The sequence below is a fragment of the Harpia harpyja genome, chromosome 2, assembly GCF_026419915.1.
Source record: "Harpia harpyja isolate bHarHar1 chromosome 2, bHarHar1 primary haplotype, whole genome shotgun sequence".
Taxonomy (NCBI): domain Eukaryota; kingdom Metazoa; phylum Chordata; class Aves; order Accipitriformes; family Accipitridae; genus Harpia; species Harpia harpyja.
The window spans coordinates 38,612,547-38,634,801 of record NC_068941.1 but is presented as its reverse complement, the minus strand read 5'-3'; the positions used below and the strand labels follow the sequence as shown (position 1 = coordinate 38,634,801).

At 39.5% G+C, this 22,255-nt stretch overlaps 1 protein-coding gene across 1 annotated transcript in view; it reads left to right on the top strand.

The window, feature by feature from the left end:
- MMRN1 (multimerin 1) overlaps positions 1–17,458 on the top strand; it is a 47,994-nt gene extending 30,536 nt beyond the window's left edge. The window contains exons 6-8 of the mRNA XM_052776427.1: positions 4,669–6,648; positions 13,041–13,187; positions 14,307–17,458. Coding sequence (XP_052632387.1) covers positions 4,669–6,648; positions 13,041–13,187; positions 14,307–14,728 — 2,549 coding nt within the window. The 3' untranslated portion in view covers positions 14,729–17,458. The remainder of the gene's footprint in view (positions 1–4,668; positions 6,649–13,040; positions 13,188–14,306) is intronic.
- Positions 17,459–22,255: the final 4,797 nt, after the last annotated feature.

Below are 22,255 nucleotides of genomic sequence, written 5' to 3'. Positions count from 1 at the left end.
TTGTTTATCTGACTGCTGCTAAAGGATGTAGTACTTGCTTTGCTACCAGGTCTAAGTAATATTCTTTAATACTTAATTCGCATATGCAGGGGAAACATATAAGGAATTCTGTGGTAGTGGTATTTATAACATGGCAAACATCCTGCTGAATAATTTGCCTCTGATCATATTAGGCTACCTTTGATAAACATCTGTACTCATGTTTGGTAGATGAGAAAGACATGGCCAAGGATCAGGAGGTTGGGCAGACCCTCACCAGCAGAATTATGCATCCATTCTTTGCGAATCCTACAGCAAGATCTGTTTGCTACCCAGCTACAAATGGTGCTTAATAAACAGACTGGAACTGAAGCTTTCATTTCCCTGATGTGCAATATTTTCCTTATTTTTCAGGAATTTTCCCCAAACTGTTTGTATTACACACTTTAGAATCCAGAGGGCTTTCCTATGGTTTAAAAATAGAATGAGGGAACTGGAGCTCCTTACGTTGAGATAAAACTAAATGAAAAAATAAGTGCTATTGTACCTATCTCGAATTTAGCAACTGTTGTACCATTTCTTGTATTTTGTCCTCTGCCTCGAGTTGCTTGTCCCACATGCTAGATGGCTCTCTTGCACCCTGGATCAAGTTTATCCCATCTCTTACTCAGTGACCTGCTTTCACCTCTCCACATATTGCTAGATGGCATTCTTGACCCTTGGGCGTACATTTAATTTGTCTTTGAATATTTCCCATTTCCCTTCTGCTTTCTCTTGATTTTTTTTTATATTCCACTCATTCTAGCTGTCATGTCCATGCTATTCCAAGAGGTCTTTTGTTGCATCCTGTGCTCCTGCTTCTCCATTCCTTATCTATATTTAAGGGTCCAAGTCCTAATTAAAATGTGCAGTACAAAACCCCCCATTATTTCACGCTTCTCCGCAAATGTGTTTCAAGCCTTTATTGTTTTTATCTGCAATGCTCTATATTATACCTGCTTAGATGAAATCTCCAGTTGCTGGCCCTTTTTTGATTTGTGTCTCAATCCATCCCCTAATCAAGTAGCTCTAATGAAAATGCTGCTATCAACTACTTTCTTTGACTCTAATTATGGGCACTCCAATACAGGTTATTCTTGGCTTGTACATAGGTAAACAGAAGGAATGAGGGGAGGAAGGGAGAAAGAACAAGGTTAGTGTTTCTGTTGGCTTGTATATGTGATGTTGGAGGGCAACTGCAGTTTCTGTCCAGGTAATATCCGTCAGTCATACTCCAAGTGGACAAAGAGCATCCTAAAGTAGCAGGAGCTGGAAGGAGTTTCCATGCTGTCCTCTAACTTGGTACAGATGTGCAGTATAGGCACATCAGACTTGCTAAAAATTACTCTTAGAGGCTCACCTGAAGCAAAACACAACTTTCCCCACTACCACTGCCATCCTGAAGCAACATACTTTCGAAGCACAGTTAAGTTTGTTCTTGCTTCATGCTGTTCAGACTTCTTCCTTCTTCCCCTACTTTTCCATTTTCTTCTGATGGTTCCCAGGTCCTTTGCTCATATCCATTAATCATCTTTTTTCTTATCACAGAAATTCTAATAGTTGACCAGCTTTGTATCAGGGTTTGTTAGGAGTGAGGTCTGTTTCTCTGAACAAACAATTCAATACAGTTTACAAAGTCTTTATTTCTTGGTTTCATCTGTAAATATACTTTAGTCCCACAAACCTGTCATCTGTTGATACAGGGCAACACTCACTGGAGTAACTGATATACTCCTCTAATTTGATTAGTGAAACCCGTTCTGCATTTTCTAAATTGTTTTCAGTACTCAGGAGACTGTTCCTACTTTTTACTTAGAGAAAATAATTTGGTGTTCTCCCTTTAATTTAATAAACTCTGCTTACTTCTTGCTATTCTTTCTTCCTCCTTTTGTTCCACATCAAACCTTTTCATAGATTCCTTTCCTCTTCATTATTAAAATGTACACTCCTTTAAAAATGAACTAAAAAATGGAGTGTTAATCACTTCCAAGTCAGAAATGTTATTTACAGCTGGATATATAACCTTAACTCAGTCTCTTGTGTACAAACATTTATTTTGCACATTATTCTTCAAATAATTGAAACTGTAAAGGGAGTATAGGTTGACACAAATTAATGACACACTTTGGATTTCAGCTAGGGAGTTAAAATTAAAATTTATAATCTCATAAAAAGTGCAAGATATCTTTAATGTTCACAGGTAGTTTGGACCTTTCTGTTTCAAAATGAGCAACAGAGAAATTGAGTTACACCCATGAATGTGCTCGTGTATTCTCAGCTCAAGCTTAAGAATATACGCAACTGTTACCTATGACACAAGTTTGAGTTAGGTCTTTCTGTGGAGAAGCGTGCTCCCACAGCCGCTGGTGAACTTTGGAATAGGACTTGCTTAGCAAGTACCTAGTTGTCCTAGCCAGCAAGCAAGGGAGAGAAACCCAAAGCTGTCTGTTTTATCAAGTTCCACCCCCTTGATAAAAAGAACACCTGAGAACCAAAGCTGAGTTCCATACACCACCTGCAATCCAACTAAATAGAGTAGGAATAGGAGAGAGCGAGGCTGGCAGTTTCCCGACTGTCACATAAAGAAAAGACCAGTATAGGTCCCGTGGAAGACCTCTCGCAGCAGGTCTGTTATCAAGATTTGTTGCTGAGATGAAGAAATTTAATTAATTCCTCACAGAAGGTGCAGAGCAACCTTGTTTCTTTCCACAGCCATTAAACTTTTCTTCACAGCTCATTGTATCTCTTAAAGCACAGAACATCTTTCAGCATCATAAAGTAACCTGACCAAATCATCAGTTACAATGGTTTCTCTACATGTCAGTTATTTTACTCTACATTCATATCTTGGTTATTCCTCGTAGCTGCCAGGACATCCTTATTCTCAGGTATCTTATTTTACTGTTTTTCCTTCACTGTAGTCCACTGACAAAGCTCTGTGTGTAAGTGTGCACGTTCACATGCACATTCATGTATATACATCTGTCTAGTCATTTACTTGCTGTTCAGATAGTAAAAAGTAAAATAATAAAGGCAATGTCAGTATTATCACCTTGTTGGTTTTTGTACTTTGTAAAAATTGCTGTGACATCTGTGACCAAAGTTGACAGTAATTGAGTTTATTACTTAGGAAACTTCATGCTATATTTCTGAAGTGGCTCTTTTCTAGGCTAGCAAACTTATTGCACTTGCCTATTATATCCTGCCTTGAAAAAAACCCCACTTGAACGAGTGTCAGTTTTCTACCCTAAGGATCAGACGTGTTCACTGCCCATTTTACCAGATGTAATGAAGACTGAGACTCATTTATAGTTCATAAAAAGCAAATATTATCAACTACTTCATCTCTGTTTCCAGCTGGAAATACACGCACAATTCAAATGGATCTCCTGTGTAGAAAAACTACTGTGCTTCTCTCTAGCTTGCTGAACAAAACCATTTTTATTTGGAATCATTTTGCACCACTGGAGCCCAAAGTTGCATTGGGTTTCATGGGTCTGATTTCCTGCCATTTTACTGCTCTTGCTGAGAATGCACTTTCAAATAAGGTTTCAGAACTTGCCTTGCTGTTTTAGAGATGAAGCAATAAAATCCAGGCTATAGAAGTAATTGAGAGGAAAATACAGGAAGGCAACAGAGAATTTCTGCCTTTATCAATACAGTTTTAATCAGAGAACCAATGGTCATCAAGGCATTGTAGAGGTTGAAGGGTTTAACCATTCTATCACAAGCTGGCTGCAAGTGTACACAGGGTTTAGAAAAAAATGTGCAAAGAATGCTTCAGTGTTTTAGCTGGATGTAGGGTCTACCTTTGGAGAACAAATTAAAAAATTCCTTCTAATCTCACACCAGAGCAGAACTACTGCTCTAATTAATGCAAATATGTTATGCAGCACTCTTGATGAACACTATTTTATGACTGTCTTAACCCATCTAAGGCTATATGGAAGACATATTTTGATGTTATTCACACAAACAGAATTCCCACACATTCACCTCTGCCTAGTGCTTTTCAGGATCAATATTCCTAGAAGCTGTTTAAACAGTTGTAGTATGCAAGACTAACTAAACATTTGTACCTTTAAAATGTCTGCCTTTTCCAGCAGTTGTCATGTTACTAACTTTAGATATTCAATAAGGCTATTCTTTTTATTTTACTTCTTTCTCACTATAGTGTGTTCTGTGATCACTTAGCATGTACAATACAATAGGAAGGTAATAATCTCTGCTTTTACTTCTTGACCATAATGTTGACAAAGCAGGTGTTTTTTCCTTACTTTCCCAGTGGAGAAAGGACACATCATTTTCTTATGATCGAGCCACAAAAGTACACAGATCTCCTAATTTCAGTGCTCAGAAACAGCACAGCTAGGATATCAAAGTTGATACCATGTACAGAGTCTGAGTGCCCTTTCAAAATAGCAAAACTCCCATTGATTTCAGTAGAAGCAGGAATGAGTCTTCAAACACTATAACCCATCCTCTACATTCCTCAGTTTTAAATTTTGCTCTATGGGTGGGTAAATCGGGGCAGGGATGTGTGTGTTTCACTTCTGTATGGCACTGTGTTTGTTCGTATTGTAGAAAAAACTTAGATGCTGCTAACACAATTGGTTTGATTGTTTCCATATTTCTCCTTTTTTCCCAAAGGTCTCAAATCCAGAAACGTTAATGAATTAGTCAAAGACCTTGTCAAAGAGCACTTTGAAGTATTTCAAGGTGAAATGCAAGAGAGCATGGCTCAGATTTTCAAGGCTGTGTCTAGTTTGTCAGATGATCTTGAAAATACGAAAGAATTAGTCAAGCGTCTGAATGAAACCCAACAAAAATTTGCTCAGGAGAAAGACAGTGGGCCAACAAAGCTTGACATTCTGGAGCTAAAGAGTCATATGGTGCAGATGAAAGAGGAAATGACCCTCACTTGTGACAAGCCTATGAAAGCTTTACAGGAAAAGCAGAAATCCTTGGAAGATAACTTGGAGCATCAACAATCAAGAAGTGTCATTTATTATGAATCTTTAAATAGGACTCTTACTGAAATGAAAGGTGCTCATGAACAGCTATTATCAGCTGAACAGTCTTCAAGCCAAAACATCCCTTCAGCAGATAAAGTCACGGAGTACAATGTTACAGAGTACATGTTCACATTGCATGAGAAAGTAAAGAAACAAGGCATGATGGTGCTGCAGATCTATGATGACTTAAGGGTCCAAGATAGCAAGATCAGCAATCTCAGTATTGCACTGGAAATTCAGAGGCACTCTGTTCTGGGGGTCTGTGATGACATGTTGTCAGAGAGCAGAAGGGATTTCCAAACACAGCTGGCAGCAGCTCAAGAGAATGTACTTGTCCTAAACAAAAGTCTCTCTGACCTGGTTCTTCCATTGGACAATAAGATGGACAAAATGAATGAGCAAATTAATGATTTGTGCTATGATATGGAGATCCTGCAACCCTTGATTGAACAAGGGGTTCCTTTTAGTCTGACTTCAGAGTATGAGCAACAAATCAAAACTGAAGAAATCAGTGAGAAGCTTGAAAACCTCATTACTGTCATTAACAGAATGAGTTCTGCAATTAAGGAGCTTTCCAAAACTCAAGAAGGACTTAAAAATGAATCTCAAGCTTATCAGGAACTGTTTGAGAGTCGTGTTAATGAATGCTCCATGGAACTAGAAGATGGGTTAAACAAGACCATGATAGTAATAAACAATGCTATTGATTCTATTCAAGATAACTATGTACTGAAAGATATGCTACGTGCTCTAAGAAATGAGACTGAAGTCTGCTGTGGCAGAGCTGAGAAACTGGACAGCCTCCTGGCTTTCATTCCCCAATTCCAACAGTTGAATGAATCCCTCCAGACACTGCTCCTTGGTAAGAAGTATGAGTTCACTTCACAAGTAGCGCCACCCCTTTCTGATCTTCCATACGAGGAGTCTGACAAAAGTATCCTCCACAATTTCAGAAGAGTTTTCTATATTTTAAATGATACATTGTCAAAAGTGGACAATCAACAACAAGATATCAGCCACCTGGAAGAAAAACTATTTGACTCTGTGGAGGAATCAAGGGACCATGAGGTTCGCCTTCTGAATGTGGAGTCAAAAATTTCCAAGTTTTTGGCAAACAACTGTGTCCCACTGAAAAAAACCAAAGCTGCCTCGACAGAGAAAGAACTAGTGGTCTCACTTCAGCTCCAGACGCTGAGTTCCAGGATCAAGGCCCTGGAAGCCAAGTCGATCCGCTTCTCAAACACTATTCCATTTCTGAACAAGACTGCTCATGAGGCCTGGGGGCTGTGTCAGGATACCAACAACAGCATCCAAAAAGTGAATGCGAGTATACCTCTGCTAATTAAACTTGCTCAGCCAGATATCCCCCTGCTGCAGAGAGGCCTCAAAGAGCTCATTGAATCTGTGCTTGAAATAAAAGCAGGAACCATCTTGACAAATTTAACCCAGCGTGTTGACATATCGGTGGCAAATGCAATGAACAACATCACCAAACTTCAGAAGCAGGTGAAACCGGTTATAAAGAAACCAGCCCCAGCAAAAAAAGGAGCAGCAAATGTAACCATGGGCCTGGCAAGCCGAAGTCAGAGAAACACAGATAATACTATAGATCCAGGTAATACATTTTACTCTACTAAAAATGAAGGTCTTTGTAATAAAGGCTTATGTAACCATTGTGATGAACTGAGGTGGCAGACCTTGAGTGAGGGTTGCATAAAAAGTCCAAAGACTGCAATAAAGAGTGTTTCAGAGGAACTTGAGGTTACTCTGGTCTCTTGCTTACAAGAGAATTTATTTTTCTTATGAGGATACTCTGCACTAAGGCATCCTAGGAGCTCCATTTAATTTTCCTTAATAAATTCACATATGATCAGTTTAAGATATAAGTGTATGCACACATACTCAACTGAGAACCTGACCTTTCAAATGTAACTGACAATTTAGACAAAATCTAAACTACAAGAATTTTGTGCCTGCATCTCAATTAGCAATTTCATTAAAAAAACATGCAAGCTGGGAGAGAAATCTGGAGTTGCATCAGTACTTTGGAGTGTCAGTGGGGATGAAAAGTATCAAAAACCTGAAGCAAGTGAATACACCAAATGACTGTAATGAGGATTTTGCCACCTCCTTCAGTACTTCATTGAGATTATTAGCGCAGTTACAATTACAACAGTGTGTTCTCACAGAATCAGGAGCCCAGCCAATAAAGTAGGTTTGACTTGAATCCATCTGGAGAACAGAGCAGCTAAGTAGGAGCTGCCATTCTTATAGAGGACATTTTGAGTGTGATTTGCTTCTGAACTTAAATTCAAATGTCATCATGTGAAATGAATTCATATGGATGAATTCACAGAAATACAAACTCTGAGTTATGACTTTTGGAATCAGACTTGAGTGAAAATCAATAGCACAAGATAAGGTTTTATGGAAATATAATTTCTGGGAAAAGACAGAAAATAAAGAGTGGTTAAGTGACTAGAAGCCACTAGAGGACTCAAATTCACATTAAAATAAGTGAGACAGATTCCTAACTGACAGAGAGATGTCCAGATACTTTTGAAGACCCAGACCAAAATCTGTTCTGTAAAGCATTCTTAAACTTATGAACATTTCTGAAATTATATTTGGTCCCTATTGTAAGCAGATGTAGGGGTAGTAAGAGCTACCAATCTTGTTCATGTGCTAAGACCACGGGCAATCTCCTTTTCTCTCTCCCTCTCTGTGCCTCTTCCCTCCCTTTCCCCCCTCCCTCCTTCATCTCCTCCTGTCTTAGGTACTGCACTTTTCAATAATCAATGGAAAGGATTCTTTTTAAAGCCCCAGTCCCATGAGTAGCTTAGCTTCTGCTGAAAGCCATCCCCACTGAAATATTTCAGTCCTTGGTTATCTTTTCAGTTACAGAGGACACACAGCTATTCAAACAGGCAGTCACAATTAAAAACGCACCAAGATTTGCCAAATTCTTACTACAAAGTAAATTGAATATTTTTATATTAAAAATGACAATTTTTTCTCAGTCATTTCTGTTTTCTGCCCATTCCTGCCACTGCACAGGATAGAAATTCAAAACCCTCATTCACAATTAAAATTAAGGGAAAATGAGCTATGATGCCTTTGATCCGTCCTGAGTCTTCTACTTTTTTGGAATATGTCACCAGTGCTACATGCCTGGAGCACAGGAAGCTGCCACCTGCTCTGTTTTTTACTCCACGTTAATGAATTTGTGTCTTTCCTATTTATTATTTGTCTCATGGTGAATTTTAACAAATAGCTTGCTTGATAACATTGGATGTATGCTCACTCATACAGAAAGTGCAGATCTTTGCAGATGTTGAAAAGCCCTATTTTTATGCAAGGTTTCTACACAGCAAAGTTTATGCAGACTTTTCCATCAGTAATGAGCTTTTGTACTCAATGATATTTCATGCCTAGCAGTCATACATTACATTTTTGTAAGTTAAAGAAGTAAGACTATTATCCTAATTAACAACTACCCATCTTCTACCTGGGTTGATTTCACTTCTCCAGGAAAGCTTTTTCTCTCAAGTTCCAGGAGACCATCCAGAGATATGTGCTGACTCTGCTAAAGTTTCTAGAAGAAACCCTAAGGCATAATTGGCTAATTATAAAATGTATTTGACGTTAGATGGTATTTTTCAATTAAAAAAGATTAGAATAAAATTCTAGAAAGAGGTGAATGACAATTGTCATTGATTCCAATACATCCAACATTCGATCCTCCTCTAACAGATTGGGATTTTCATTGGCTTTAATGTGTTCAGGATTTGGCCCTGAGGTAATACTTTCCTCAGTAGTTATTTGAAATCAAGGGGAAACAATGTGAGTTTGCATTGCTTATGCAGGGACATACAGGTTTGGAGACTTCCCATGAACAAAAGAAAAGGTTTATGTCAGCTAGAGGCTGCAATATGTGTATGAGGGACAAAAACCCCCCCAACACTTTACCTGATACTAACTGTAATGGCAACCTGGTGTGAATAAAAAAGTGATGGTCTTAGGACAGCTTCAAGTATCTAACATAGGGGAGATGATAGCCTTTAAAGAAAAAAATATACAGTAAACTCTTTATTAGTCTTCATTATGGATTATGTCTGGTCCTACCTTCCAGTGTGCTGTTCTACTGCAGAAGTGCATGATACAGCATGAGGGCAGCTTAGCTCAGTTCCCATTTTCCCACTGGCATTTAGTGCTCTGTCTGTTCTCTACAGAATCTAGAGGCTGCCATGGTGAATGCAGCTCTCTTGTTGCATGTCTTGTATTAGTTGTGGTTTTGCTTTATTCAGATTATGCCATCCTCCCATCAACATGAATAACTGAGAGTGCAGCTGTGTTACATTTATGTATTTAAAATAGTGCATCCATGTGTGAGAGAGGTAATTTCTTTTCATTCTCTTTTCTCTGTGTCTTATTTCTGATTTTGTTTTCACATGATTTCTGACTCCTAACAGTAATGCAAGCTTCCATTGTCTCTTTATCATTCAAGCCTGCAGTGAAATTAACCTGTTTAAATGTTTTCCATCTTGTGTCTTAATTCTACATCATTCTTTGATGACATATACTTCAACTTTGCGTATTTACTCTTTAGACTAATGGGTAGATGAAACTGTTCTGTGGTTTTAATTTTGTGATTCTGAAATCATCACACTGAAAGTATTAGATACCTCTGCTTAACAGAGAAGCAGAGTTGCCAGAGTCCAAGTAGCTCAGATCAGTCTTGACAATCTGCTCCCACCCAAAACTGGAGAGCACAGCTGGGGCACCTCTCCTCCTTGCTTTTTGCCCAAGAACACTGTGGGTGAATCTTTGTGCTTTTTTGCACCACAAATGCCCCACACAGCACTTATATCTGAATTCCCTGTCAGGGCCCTGAGTGCACCGATAGCCTTAATTGCCCTGGGCATCCTGACCTAGTCCCGAGGCTGCATACCCTGCCCATGGGCCTGGGATCCCTGCTTCAGCTCAAGCCAAAATCCAAGGCCTTTTCAGTCATGCTGGGCTGTGACTAACCCTGGTTACCATGATCAACCTGTCATGCTCTGCTTGTCACCTTTCCAGGTGAAGCACCAGCCCTGCTGTCACCTTCATTTCCTGGGTGCTGGCCCCGGTGGGGCTGCCTCTCTCCTGCTGTTCCCTGGCACTCCTCGCATCGAGGCTACTGGGGATGCTCATTGCTTTCATCACTGTCAGACTGAAAGCGCTAAGCCAGATGTGATTAATAATTGTAGGCTGACAACCAGACTGAGCCTGTGTAAACAGGGTGGTTTAGTAGATTCCCAGGCTCTTCCAATCTCCCAGGGCTTCCTGAGAGAGTTACTGATAACTAAATATTGAGAAAACGTTGGTTACTTCCTGTTCAGACATTTCCAAATTGAAACACTGGAGTCACTTCTTTCCATAAGGAGACCATTAAATTGCTAAATATTTGAGCTGCTTCTAAACAACACCCCAGTAGATACTGACAGAGCTTCATTATTTGTTTGAAGATTTGTTTGTACAGCATTGGCAGTCTATTTCCCCAAAGAGCTTCTGGCTGCTTGCCTTCCCGAAGAGTAGCAAAACTCAGCATTAACTGGCTCTCTTCACTCCTACCATACCGAGCATAAATAGCAACTGCATTCCATTTATTCTCTGCTATTAATAGCTGCAATTTAAGCCTTTAATTTAATTTATAAGGTCTCTCTCTTTTACTCATCTACGCTACTAAGTTGTGAAAGAGTAATTAAAAATAGGATATGTACTGTAGTAGGAAATCCTTTCCTAATCTGAACCTCTTGGCATCTTTACCCCAAGCAGAGAATATGGACATATTATCTCAGGACGGCCTTCAGCAAGGAAAAAGAAAAAGAAAATACTGGTCAGAGGGGCAGCCTCAGCCAGAAATGACAGCAAAAGCATGTTATTGTAAGATCACATGGAAGTTACATAGAGATTACCTGTTCAGTGGAGATCTAGGGCATTTGCCTCTTACTCTGAAAATCCTAACTTGACTCAAATCTCTCCACAGCTTCTCCTAGTTCTAGCAAACGGAGCAGGCTCCCCAGCTGCTGTTAAGCAATGCTGCACCTGGAGGGTTAATTTATTGTAGGTAAAGCTATGTCTGAATTTGATTTAACTCCAAGGTTAAGTTCAGACAAAGTCATGCCTCAGCAGACTGTTAAAACACTAGTCTCAATCTCATCATCATTTCCTTTTTGTGATCTTTTTCCTGTTTCTTGGATTTAATTCTTCTTTATGATAAGCAGAGGCCAATTAGCAGAGAGGCTGACATGTTCTTGCACAAAGCTTTTGTATTTTGGGAATATGATACAGTCAGCACAATCAGCTGTTTTCCTTCCTTTTCTGCTTTCCTTTCACATTTGGTAAATATGTGGATGCTTGGTAAATATGAGTGAAAAATAACTTCAAATAAGTGTGCAACAAAACTATTATCTGAGAAGAAAAACGTTATTTCCTCATGTCCAGTTGCATGTGCTGTGACCCCAGTCATGACAGTCCTAAATTGCTTTATTTCAGGCATTATGGGATGGACATTATATTCTGTGAAAAGAATTACTGTTGTGTTTTTAAGTCCATATGCCCCATCAGTGCAAATTCAAGTGGCACTGGACAAAGTGCTTTAGCATTCTGCTCGCTGAACTAAAATTTCTCACGGACATAGTTTGCCTTATTGCAGCAGTCTGTGAAATGGCTGGGTGAGAATTTGAAGATAACTATGGGCATTACTGAAATATCTATGTGAAGATCCAGTTCAACATTTCCCTAGCAAAAAGTAGATCCTCTCATAAAAGGCTTTTTCAGCTCCCACCTACCAATCTAGATTTACCATCACAGGACTGTGTGGAGTTGTCTTTCCAGAGCGTACTCTTTCCCAGAGAGTAAAGGTTCATTTTCTAAAACATCTGACTTTTATTTGACCAAAGCAAGAGAAAGGAAAAATGTATGGCTTTGTGTTCAGAATTTTGCATAGCAATATTTAATTTCTAATGTGATCTGAATGTTCTTCCCCCCCAAACTGCTATGACAACACATTATACAATCACACTCAGTAGTTACTGTCTCATAGCTCAGCAGCACTGGACTGACAGATTTATCCATATTGGCTGGGCATGACCTGGCCAGCTCATACATAGTCACGAAGAGAGGCAAGGACATCCTTGGTGAGGGTGCTCTGCAAAACCACTCGTTTGATATAATTTGTGTTGCTTGAAATACAAAACTTCTACAACAGTCTCAGTAGATATCCTGGAATTAAGTTATTTATGGGCAAGAACAAGTACTGGAAGTAGTTTGGACAGCATTTAAGATCTTTCACCACCAGTAGCCAGACTCTTCTGCAATGGTTGTGACACATCTGGGTGAGTAATGTCATAGACAGGACAGTCCAACCTGTACACCAGCAGTACAAAATCTGTGTTTTGGTACACCCAAGGATAAGCTGGCTCTGTCCAAAGAGAGCAGCCTTCTGTGCCTGTGCTAGTGAGACCAAACTGAAGCACAGATTTGCCTGAACCAGCAGGAAAATAACTATTTCTTTTGTCTCACCAAAAGAAGGAAATAAAATTGCATATGTCAGTACTGTCTCTCCAAAGTTTTGCTGTTTGTTTCTGAAGGACTCCTGTAGTATGGTCAGCTCCAAGCCTCTCAGCACATTCCCATTCGTAGTAAAGACTAATTAGCTGATCCAACAGGTTTCTTTAATCATGTGATTGCAGACAACATGAACTCAGCATTTATAGGTTATTCTGAATACCTTGGAGGCTAGCTGAGGGCATGCTGTGTTCAGGCAAAGAGAGAGGTTAGACTAGCAACGGGTCCGAACAGCCTGGACAGGATCTGAAGTTGGCCTTCACACAGAACCTCTGCAGAAATTCCACCAGCTTTATGAATTGACCAAGAGGCTTTCCAAGATACTGAAAACTTGGGAAGTGTCACTGTAATGATATTGTAACTGATGTTGTTGGGTTTCCTCCTTCTCTATCACAGGGCAGTATTCAGCTTGTGTCAGTTCCCCATGCCACAATGGAGGAACCTGTATCAACGACAGACAGAGTTTTATTTGTGCTTGTCGCCACCCCTTTGGAGGAGTCAACTGCAGCACGAAGCTGGTGAACGACAATTCTCTGAGTGTTGGCAAGTAAAGAATTTAGTAGTGCAATATGCTAGTGGTAAGGTCCTCTGCCCCAGGGCCTAATTAGAGAGCATTTGCTGGTCAAAGGTCTCACATTTCACTTTAATGAGTGCCAACTCAAGTAGTAGTGTCCTGTGTTTTGGTGCTGAAGACATCAATCCCTGTGGGTGACTCATGATCTCTTTCTTTAATATGACCAGATGATGGGATTAAATTGGGCTGGGACCAGCCATAATAGCTGGAAAGCTCCCTGCTGAATTGCACAGAGTGGGAGGGTATGCAATAGCTGTATCTGAACATGATATCATAGAATTTGAAGGGGGAGGTAAATTCACATCACTGGGGAATACCAGCTTCAGCACGGCCATAAATACCAGCAGCTACCATGATGTGTGGGACTATGGCCTCAAGGAGTCATTTTAGGCGTGCCTCTGATTTTCATCGGCAAAGATGCAGCCCTTGAAAGATATTTCAAAAAAGAAAAGTGGAAACTGTGCTATTCAGTCCAGAAAACAAATAAATAATTTACATCCAGGCCTCATGGAATGTGAATTTTATGCAGCTTTCAGCAGCCATTTGGCTGATTCTCAGTCATGACAGCGTATGAATAGTGAATAAAATAATTTGTACAGTGGCAGGGAATCATAGTGTGCAGGCTGAGCTTGAAGGGAAAAAACATATACTTTTATTCCCTCATTTAACATCAGGAGTGCTAAACCTCTTCAGTGTTTGTCTAAGATTTGTGGAGAAAATTCTTGGCTTCAGCGCACACAGATGAACAATGAAAGAGATCCAGGGGTGGGAAAAACTTCGGGGGGGGAGGAGTGCAGGGAGAAAGAAAAATAGCAGTTCCCTTAATGATAACATAGTATAGACAAACATAAAGTTCCCTTGCTGTTTCTAAAATTATTCTTTTGTGGATACACCTAGCACTAATTGTGAAGAAAATGACTTTTTCTACAATACTCAAAAACTCTGTGTTTATGCAGAAATACTATGTTTCAGTTGCTCAAGCTACTGGATGATGTGACTTCAGAAAAGCTGCTTTTGATCTTCTGGCTGGTCCCAGTTGCCTTTCTACAATGTAACATTACTTGAAATTGTTCTTTGTTCCTTTCCAGATTTTTCAAAAGGATCATACAGATATGCACCTATGGTGGCTTTTTTTGCCTCTCATACGTATGGAATGACGACTCCAGGACCCATCAGATTTAACAATCTGGATGTCAACTACGGAGCTTCATTTGCCCCAGCAACCGGGAAGTTCCATGTTCCATATCTGGGGGTCTATGTTTTTGAATATACCATTGAATCATTTAGTCCACGTGCCTCTGGCTATCTGGTCATTGATGGAATAGACAAACTCACTTTTCAGGCTGAAAATATTAATAGTAACAAGTACACTGACAGAGTAATTACTGGGAATGCTTTATTAGAGTTAAACTATGGTCAAGAAGTTTGGCTCAGGCTGGCAACTGGCTCTATACCAGCCAAGTATCCACCAGTAACTACGTTTAGTGGTTACTTGTTGTATCGTACCTAAGTCAGTCATAAATGTAAACAGTTGCCATCAAGTGAAGCAACTTGCATGTGAATTTATCTTTGCCTTTAAATACTTTGTTTCTTTAACAGCAGCAAGTTTCTCAAAGTAACCAGTGTGATGGTGTTTGAAGTGCTGATTCTCCAAGAAGTTGCTTGGTTGTAGCCATGTGTGCATTTACAAAGAGAGTCCACAGGTTGGAGATAGGGGAAAAATAAGCATCTTCCTTATATATAAGCATGACTGGGAAGCACAAATCAAATTATGTTCTACATTTACATTGCATAAACGTACTTACACAAGGTTGCTGAGAATCAGTTCTCAAGAAAAATCAAAGCTGGTTTTGATTATTTCTTTACAACCTGAGTGCATACCAAAGGTGATGGATAGATTTTGATGACTCAGATGCTGGGTTACTACTTAGCTCATTGTATCAAGTCATAATCGTGTATATATTCTGTTTGGAAAAAATATATTTCTTTTCATTTTGTCTGACATCATTCACCACATATCTTGATATGTCAGCGTTTAACTGATTCATGATTTTTTTATGTAACCAGTATGATAACAAACTGGTTTTTACCTAGCAGAAAAAAAACCCAAGAGGGGATACTGAAAAGCTGCATGTCGATAAATTCAGTTTAGAAATAAGGTGCTCATTTTTAGCAGTGAATATAATTTGTCATGGGAAAAACATTATAATGGATTTGGTGGAGTCTCTCTGTTGCTTGAAGCATTTAAACCACAGCTGGATTTTTCTTAGGCAATATGTTTTTGACCAAACATGGTTATATTGGATTCACACAGATTTTAGCGTGTAAACTTTGGCCTACAAAGTACACAAGGTTAAATGAGATAATCATACTTTCTAAGCTTGAGCTCTATAATGCTATGATTTTATTTGTTTCTGCATTATATTCACTAACTACTAAGGCAAGATGAAATGAACTTCAGTCTGCATAAACCAGAATGTGATTTCCAAGCACCAAACCAATAAAAAAAAAAAAAAATTTTAGTTCATGCTATGACTGCCTGAATAAATAAACCCTCAGGTTCACCTCCTTATCAGTTGCAAAGTCCTGGGTTGCTGCAGTTTCTTGATAGCCCATTGACTGGTGTGACTGGCCAGGTTTGCTTCTGGTTACTGCCTTTGTTAATGCTAATTGATCAGGTTTTATGTCTCTGTGTTTGTCTCCCTCCCTTTCCTTATCCTCTGAGCTGAGAAAATAAACTTTCTCACACTCCACATGTCCTTACCAATTAGTGCCACCAGCCAGGTTTGTTCTCATCACTACCTCCCTTACCATGTGTCAGGCAGGTGTGTCTCTGCTTGTTCTTGTTTATGGCTCCTTTGACCAGCTACCCTTAAAGGAGCAGATGCTCTCCTTCCGTGGCCCTTACAGTCAGTTATTGTTAATCGTTGTGCTCCAGTGATCTATGGCAATTTATGCCCAGAATGTTTTGAAGTTCCCTGAATAATTTTGTTTTCCAGTGTCAGGAACTTTTATTGAAAACACATGAGAATCTTCAGCTCTCTTCTTAGGTATTACTTAGTTAATGTGCCTTACCAGGTCTTAAGGTGAATGTCCATGACATGATTGAATTCTCCCGTGCTGTATATGTCAGGTAAGATAATCCACAGCACCTTTCCTCAGGTGTATAAAACTACACTTTGTTGTTCAAAACTGAAATGTGCATTCTCCACCAGGAGCATTGGTACTGAAGCGTGTCTGTGGGCGTGTGTCTGTGTGCACTGGTTACCTGAACTACAGAAGTGTGCTGCACTGAAAGGCATTCTCCCAGCTTCAGGGGGGGGTATCCTACCATGGCTTGTGGTTAAGGAGAGCAACTGAGAATTGATGAAAGCTTTCAATCCAAGCTCATTTTCTGAGGCCCTAAATCCACTAATTAATTGTTAAGAGATTTTGCAGCACACAAATAGTTATTAAAATATCCTATGTTTCCTTGAAGGATCTGAAAAAAAAACAGAGCCACTACTCTAAGGGTCAATTGCAAATCTTGTTAACAGGTTGGGATGTTTTACTGTTGCTTGTAATTTTGTTTTCATTTTTTTTTGAGGCCAGAAATCCTTTTTTCTTTGTACCTGATGGATTCTTATTGTACCACGAACCCTGAATGAGTGTGCTACAGACCTTTCTCCTGTTGCATACCATATTTTTCTGTAAACACTCAAAATCCTTGATACGGCACTAACTCAGCCTACTGTAGCATTGAATTTTATTAAATATAATGACCACAAGCCCCAATCCCTCCTTGTATGATTTTTTCATTTTAATGTGTTTAGCCCTCTTCATTCCTGCTGTGGCTATGGCTAAATGGCGTGAAAATTACTCTGCAGATGAAATTCAAATGACCCACCAGAGACTGCATCTCTGTTTTAATGTGACTTTCTTCGCCCTTGCTGCCCTTGCCACTAAATTCTTCAAGCTGGGTCTACATCTTCACAGGCACTATTTTCCCCCAGCAGCCAGATACTTTCTATGTCATTGTACTGGTTTTCTTTCCTCTTTTCTTTTCTCCTTTTTTTCTCACAAAACTCTGAATTCATTTGGGTAGAGTAAGAATTCTGATTAAAACCACTTCTGTAGGAACACCACACAGAAAAATAATTTCCCTAATAGAAAATAGTAATGAAGCTTATTCTCATTGTACTATTTAAAACACGGAAGAAATATTTTTTAAATATAATAAATGTACACTCCCCTTTTTATACTGTGCAATAATCCAATAAAATCTTTCTGCTGATGTATTAAAACTAAGTATACTTGGCTTTGTCTATTGTTAAAAACTAAAATGCAGATTCTTCACTGTGAAGATGGGTTTGCATTGGCCACTTAGGCTCATTTGTGGGCTCGTGACTAGGTACCTGGGCTGCCTGGACTAATGAAGCAAACAATACTGAAAAATAACTGAGGATCAATAAAATCAGTCAGCCTACCCATTATGCAGAATAGACAGCAATCAGTCCGAACTCCCAGGAGAACTTTTTAGGCATCAGCCAGGAAAGGTGGTTCCTGAGGCACCTTGTCACTTCTCTGCTTTCATTTTCACACTCTGATTTGCATTCCCTAATGACAGCAGGCAGCAAATCTGAATGTTCATCTCTACCCACAGCCCTTGTGAGGGACCACAAAGCCATCCTGAGCCTTTGTACTTCAGAGTGAGTGGTGCTCTCTTTATTTGGGTAACTCAATAACCATGGCAACATTTTGTCTGGTTTGGCTTTGACAAGCCTGTCCAATTTACTCCGGAGCTTGCATTATCATTTCCTCACCTATACCAAGCAAGTTACCACTGAATGCATTCCCCAGCCCCTCACATACTTAGCATTCATGCTGAGATCAGCAGTTTATTTTCCTCACATACCTTTTCTAGCTGAATAGCCAGCACAACCCTGCTTCGCTCCAGCTCATGCCAAAATTCCCTGCTAACACATGCCTGCCTGACTTGTGGGTATTGCTGTCTGTCTGTACATCTGGGATATTCTTGTTCAATTTTATTTATTTATTTATTTATTTTCTCTGAGAGAATAACATCTACATTGGCAGCAAATGGGAAGAAAGCCGTTATTTCTGAATTCAGGCATCGACCTGAAAGCATCTGTTAGAAGCAGCACTGCAGCTAAACCCCACCAAAATCAGGGGGTATCTGATGATTAAGTACCTTTGACAGTGGGATAACAAGCACATTGAGACAGTTCCAAAACTGAATCTTCCTAACAGCTAAATTCATGCAGGTAAGCAGAAGAGTGCAAAACAATGCAAAACAAAATAAGAACCCCCCCCCACACACACTTTTGACATTCCAAAACCCAAAAATGTGTACCGTGGCTTTACACACCTTTCGGTGGTGGCTGCTACTTGGGTGCAGGAACTGTTGCCTAGCAGCTCCATGGATTTCATTAACCCCTTCAGGCCATGAGATGTATCACAGAGTTAGCAAGACCTACGTTTTTTCATCCAGTTTTAATTTGCTTCTTTCTATGCTCAGCTGACTGTTAGAAAGCCTGAGCCCCATATTCCTGCCACCATGCTGGAGTGTTATCAAAAGCAGAAGATGGGAATCTTCTTTAATTATTGCAGAGGAAGTTTTTGTAATTACTAAATCTTCTGGGTGTAATCATGTTTTCAGCAGAGTTCTATAAGAAGTACAAATATTTATCACCACTTTGTATTTAAAATATACAGTAGAAGTCCCATTGTAGTACTTTTGTGTTTGCAAAGCTGCCCTCCTCCCTTTTTGTATGATAGCAGTGATGGCAGGACAGTTGTCAAGAGCGAGATATAATGAAACACTGTCTTTAGATGGGAGTCCAGTTAAGAGTGCTTGGTAAGAAAACTTTATCGGCAAGCTGCTTCCTAGCTGAAGTTGCTATAGATATGTTACAACCAACACGCTGGCTCGTAATGAACTTCCTTGCCCTGCTTCCCCACCCTCAGAAATCTGTGGTGGCTGCTAGCTGAAAAGAGTCTTCTGCATTCACATATTACATGTAAACAAACTGAAGTGTTTCTGAAAATATTTATTGCGGTGGTTGCTGTCGAAGATTCTTATCTTAGAAAATGCAAGTTGCAAACAAAACAGACCATGGTTGTTTACAAACAGCATACAAGTACTTCCAGAAAGCTTGCTATTCGGATCTGCAGGAGTTGGGAGATACCATACAAATGAACTGAAGTGCCCAGAAGTTCTTTATAAATACTAAAAGCCTTTTGAAAGCTCTTTGAACCCATTACTGGAAACCAGTATATCTCACATCCACACAGATTTAGTGTGATGAAGGCTTGTATGTCTCAATTGAAATCACACATTTGACACTAAACCTCTGCTAGAGCATCATTCTTATCTAATGGCAGAGTCAAGAATGGTGTCAATTAAAAAAAAATTACTAAGATGATAGACATGTTTAGACACAGAATTATCCTCAGCTCTGAGTCCTCTGACTCCTCTGCAAATTGCCTTGGAAGGGAACAAAAAAAAGGTTCAGCCATCCATTGCTAGGCTACTTAATGCTACTTACTGAAGTGAAAAAATACATGTGAGAAAATTGTTTACGCTTACTTTCTGACAAAGAAAGTGCCATTACCAGCTTATACAAGCAAGAGATGATTTTCAGGCTCAGCGTTTAAACACATTCTAGAAGAACATAGTAGACCTCAAGTATGGTTTTTGACAATAATTTCTAGGGTCTAAGTTGAACACTCTGTCACCTTGGCCCCAACACCTGGGCATTACTACAGCTTGTTCATAGGTACACACTATCATAATACATTTAATTCTGAAAAAGCAGGAACTATGCTTACAGGAAAAGGAGACGCATCTCACTAAAAGTTAAAAGGTAGCAAAGGAAACTGTGGAATGCCATCAGCAATGCATTAAATACAGCCTATCTTGGCCAAAAAGTGCTAAAAGTCATCCCTTTACATGTTGAATTTTTTGTGTGAGCTAAACAGAAATATGATGAGAGCTATGAGGAACTCCTAGCTTCTAGAGCAGAAGATACAGATCTAGGTCTGCCCTTCAATTTGTCTGTGGGCTTGTCTTGTTTGCATAGGATTGGACTTTGACTTAACTAGTACATATGGCCATTTTCCCCAAAGGAAGTTCACATGCTTAAATAATTGTGAAGGCAAGGCACAGACGCATAAGCCAGGGAAATAAGAGGCCCTGTTTGTACCTATTACCATTTTACTTGTTTAATGTACCTCACAAACAACTACATATTAAACAGTCTGCAAGTTTTTATACAGCAAACATCTGCAAAATTAGACAATTGAAAGGTTTAAAGAAAATGCATGAGTAACACTACATATGCCTTCCTAAATAAGGATGAAGAGAAAAATGAATTAAAGCTAAGATATTTTAATATACTTGATGAATAAGGGAGAGTGTTCATCAACAAATAGGACACCCAGCTGAGAGGGGCTGTATGAAGGGTGAGCTTTTATAGCGATCTGCCCTACAGCATAGAAAGGCTTAATTTTGAATTATTTCAGAATAGAAACTAACTTTCCTCATGGAGTTGTTGTCTAGGAAACCAATTTCCATGTTTCACTGTGTGAAGTAGATTTTCCTGTGGGACTTCACCTCTGTGGTGTGATATGAAGCTTATTTGGTGGGCGTGTGATATTACCACACAAGTACAAAGCCTCACTACAAATTTCAGTGGAGGTTGAGAGCTTGAACGACTGGCCCTGTGAAGCCCTGCGCCAGATGCACTCAGTACGAGTTCTTCAGGCTCTCCAGCACCCATGTGCGCTCACTGTGAGTGAGCTGAACCACAGCCCTGCCTTTTCTCAGACTTTCCTTTCTCCTACCCTGCATTTCTTTCTACTTCCCCGCTGGTTTTGAGAATGACCAGACTGTGGTGACTCACAATTGTTTATGATGCAATATCCTTGCACCAGACGACTTCTGAGCCATAAAATAAGCCCAAATCTATTATTATTATTATTATTATTATTATTTTGCTAAGTCATTATTATTATTTTGCTAAGTCCTGCGGGCACCCCAATTACGTTCAGTTTAGTTTTGTTATAGTACACTACAAAACTCCCAAAAGCTCATGTGGTAGAAAGGGTAGAGTATTCTTTCAATCTATTTGTACACAAACACAGTATTTCATTGCTATTGTTTGTGTGTGGATCCCCCCCCCCCCCCCCTTTTTTTTTCAGGCAATAACAGGAAAAGCTGGTGGGGAGAAATTACTTTTCAACCAGGTGATATACACTTTTGTTAGAAGAGAAATTGCACATGGCTCAGAAGCTGTCCAGTGGTCCCCTGTTTTAAAATTCATGCCACTTCATGCCATGCTTTTCATTTTTACAGATGTATATACAATCTGACCACTCATTTAATAGCTTGTTTCATACCTCTGTCTGCAGATTATACTCTCTGAAGTTATTTTCCCAGTGACTGTTAATGAGGGATGTGTGTGTCAAAGGCTCTGTAATGACAGAGAAAAATAATCGAGCTGTTGTAAAAATACTTGGAGATCCTTTCAGGTTAAGATATACTGCTGGTCACCCAGCAATGCTGCCCAGCAGAAGGCTGTAGTCAGCAAGTAGAGCTTAATCTATTTTTTGAAACAGGATTAGAAGCAGGTTCAAAGATATGAAGCTGGAAGAGGACAGTTAAAACCAAAGAATAATTAAAATCATTGCAGGAAGAGTTAGTCAAGTGCTGATATGTGAATTTGTTGTGCAGTGTATAGGATAGACTTGTAGACCTTTTAACCACTGCTGAGAATCAGGTGAAAAATTCTCTTCTGTACTGATCAGAAAAACTTCCTATTTACCGAAGACAGAGAATGAATGGCAAGACATATAGATCTGTAAAATTAGATTTTATTAAAGCACTTAAACACAAGTGAAGTCCTGAAGTCCACCTGAAAGCAGAAGGGAGGTACAGAACGAAGAATCGTGCGATGTCTGAAACTTGCCAGGAAAGCTACCCATGGGAACAGCAAAACTGAAGCTGAGTAGATCGGAATAGCGTGCTCGCTTTGTT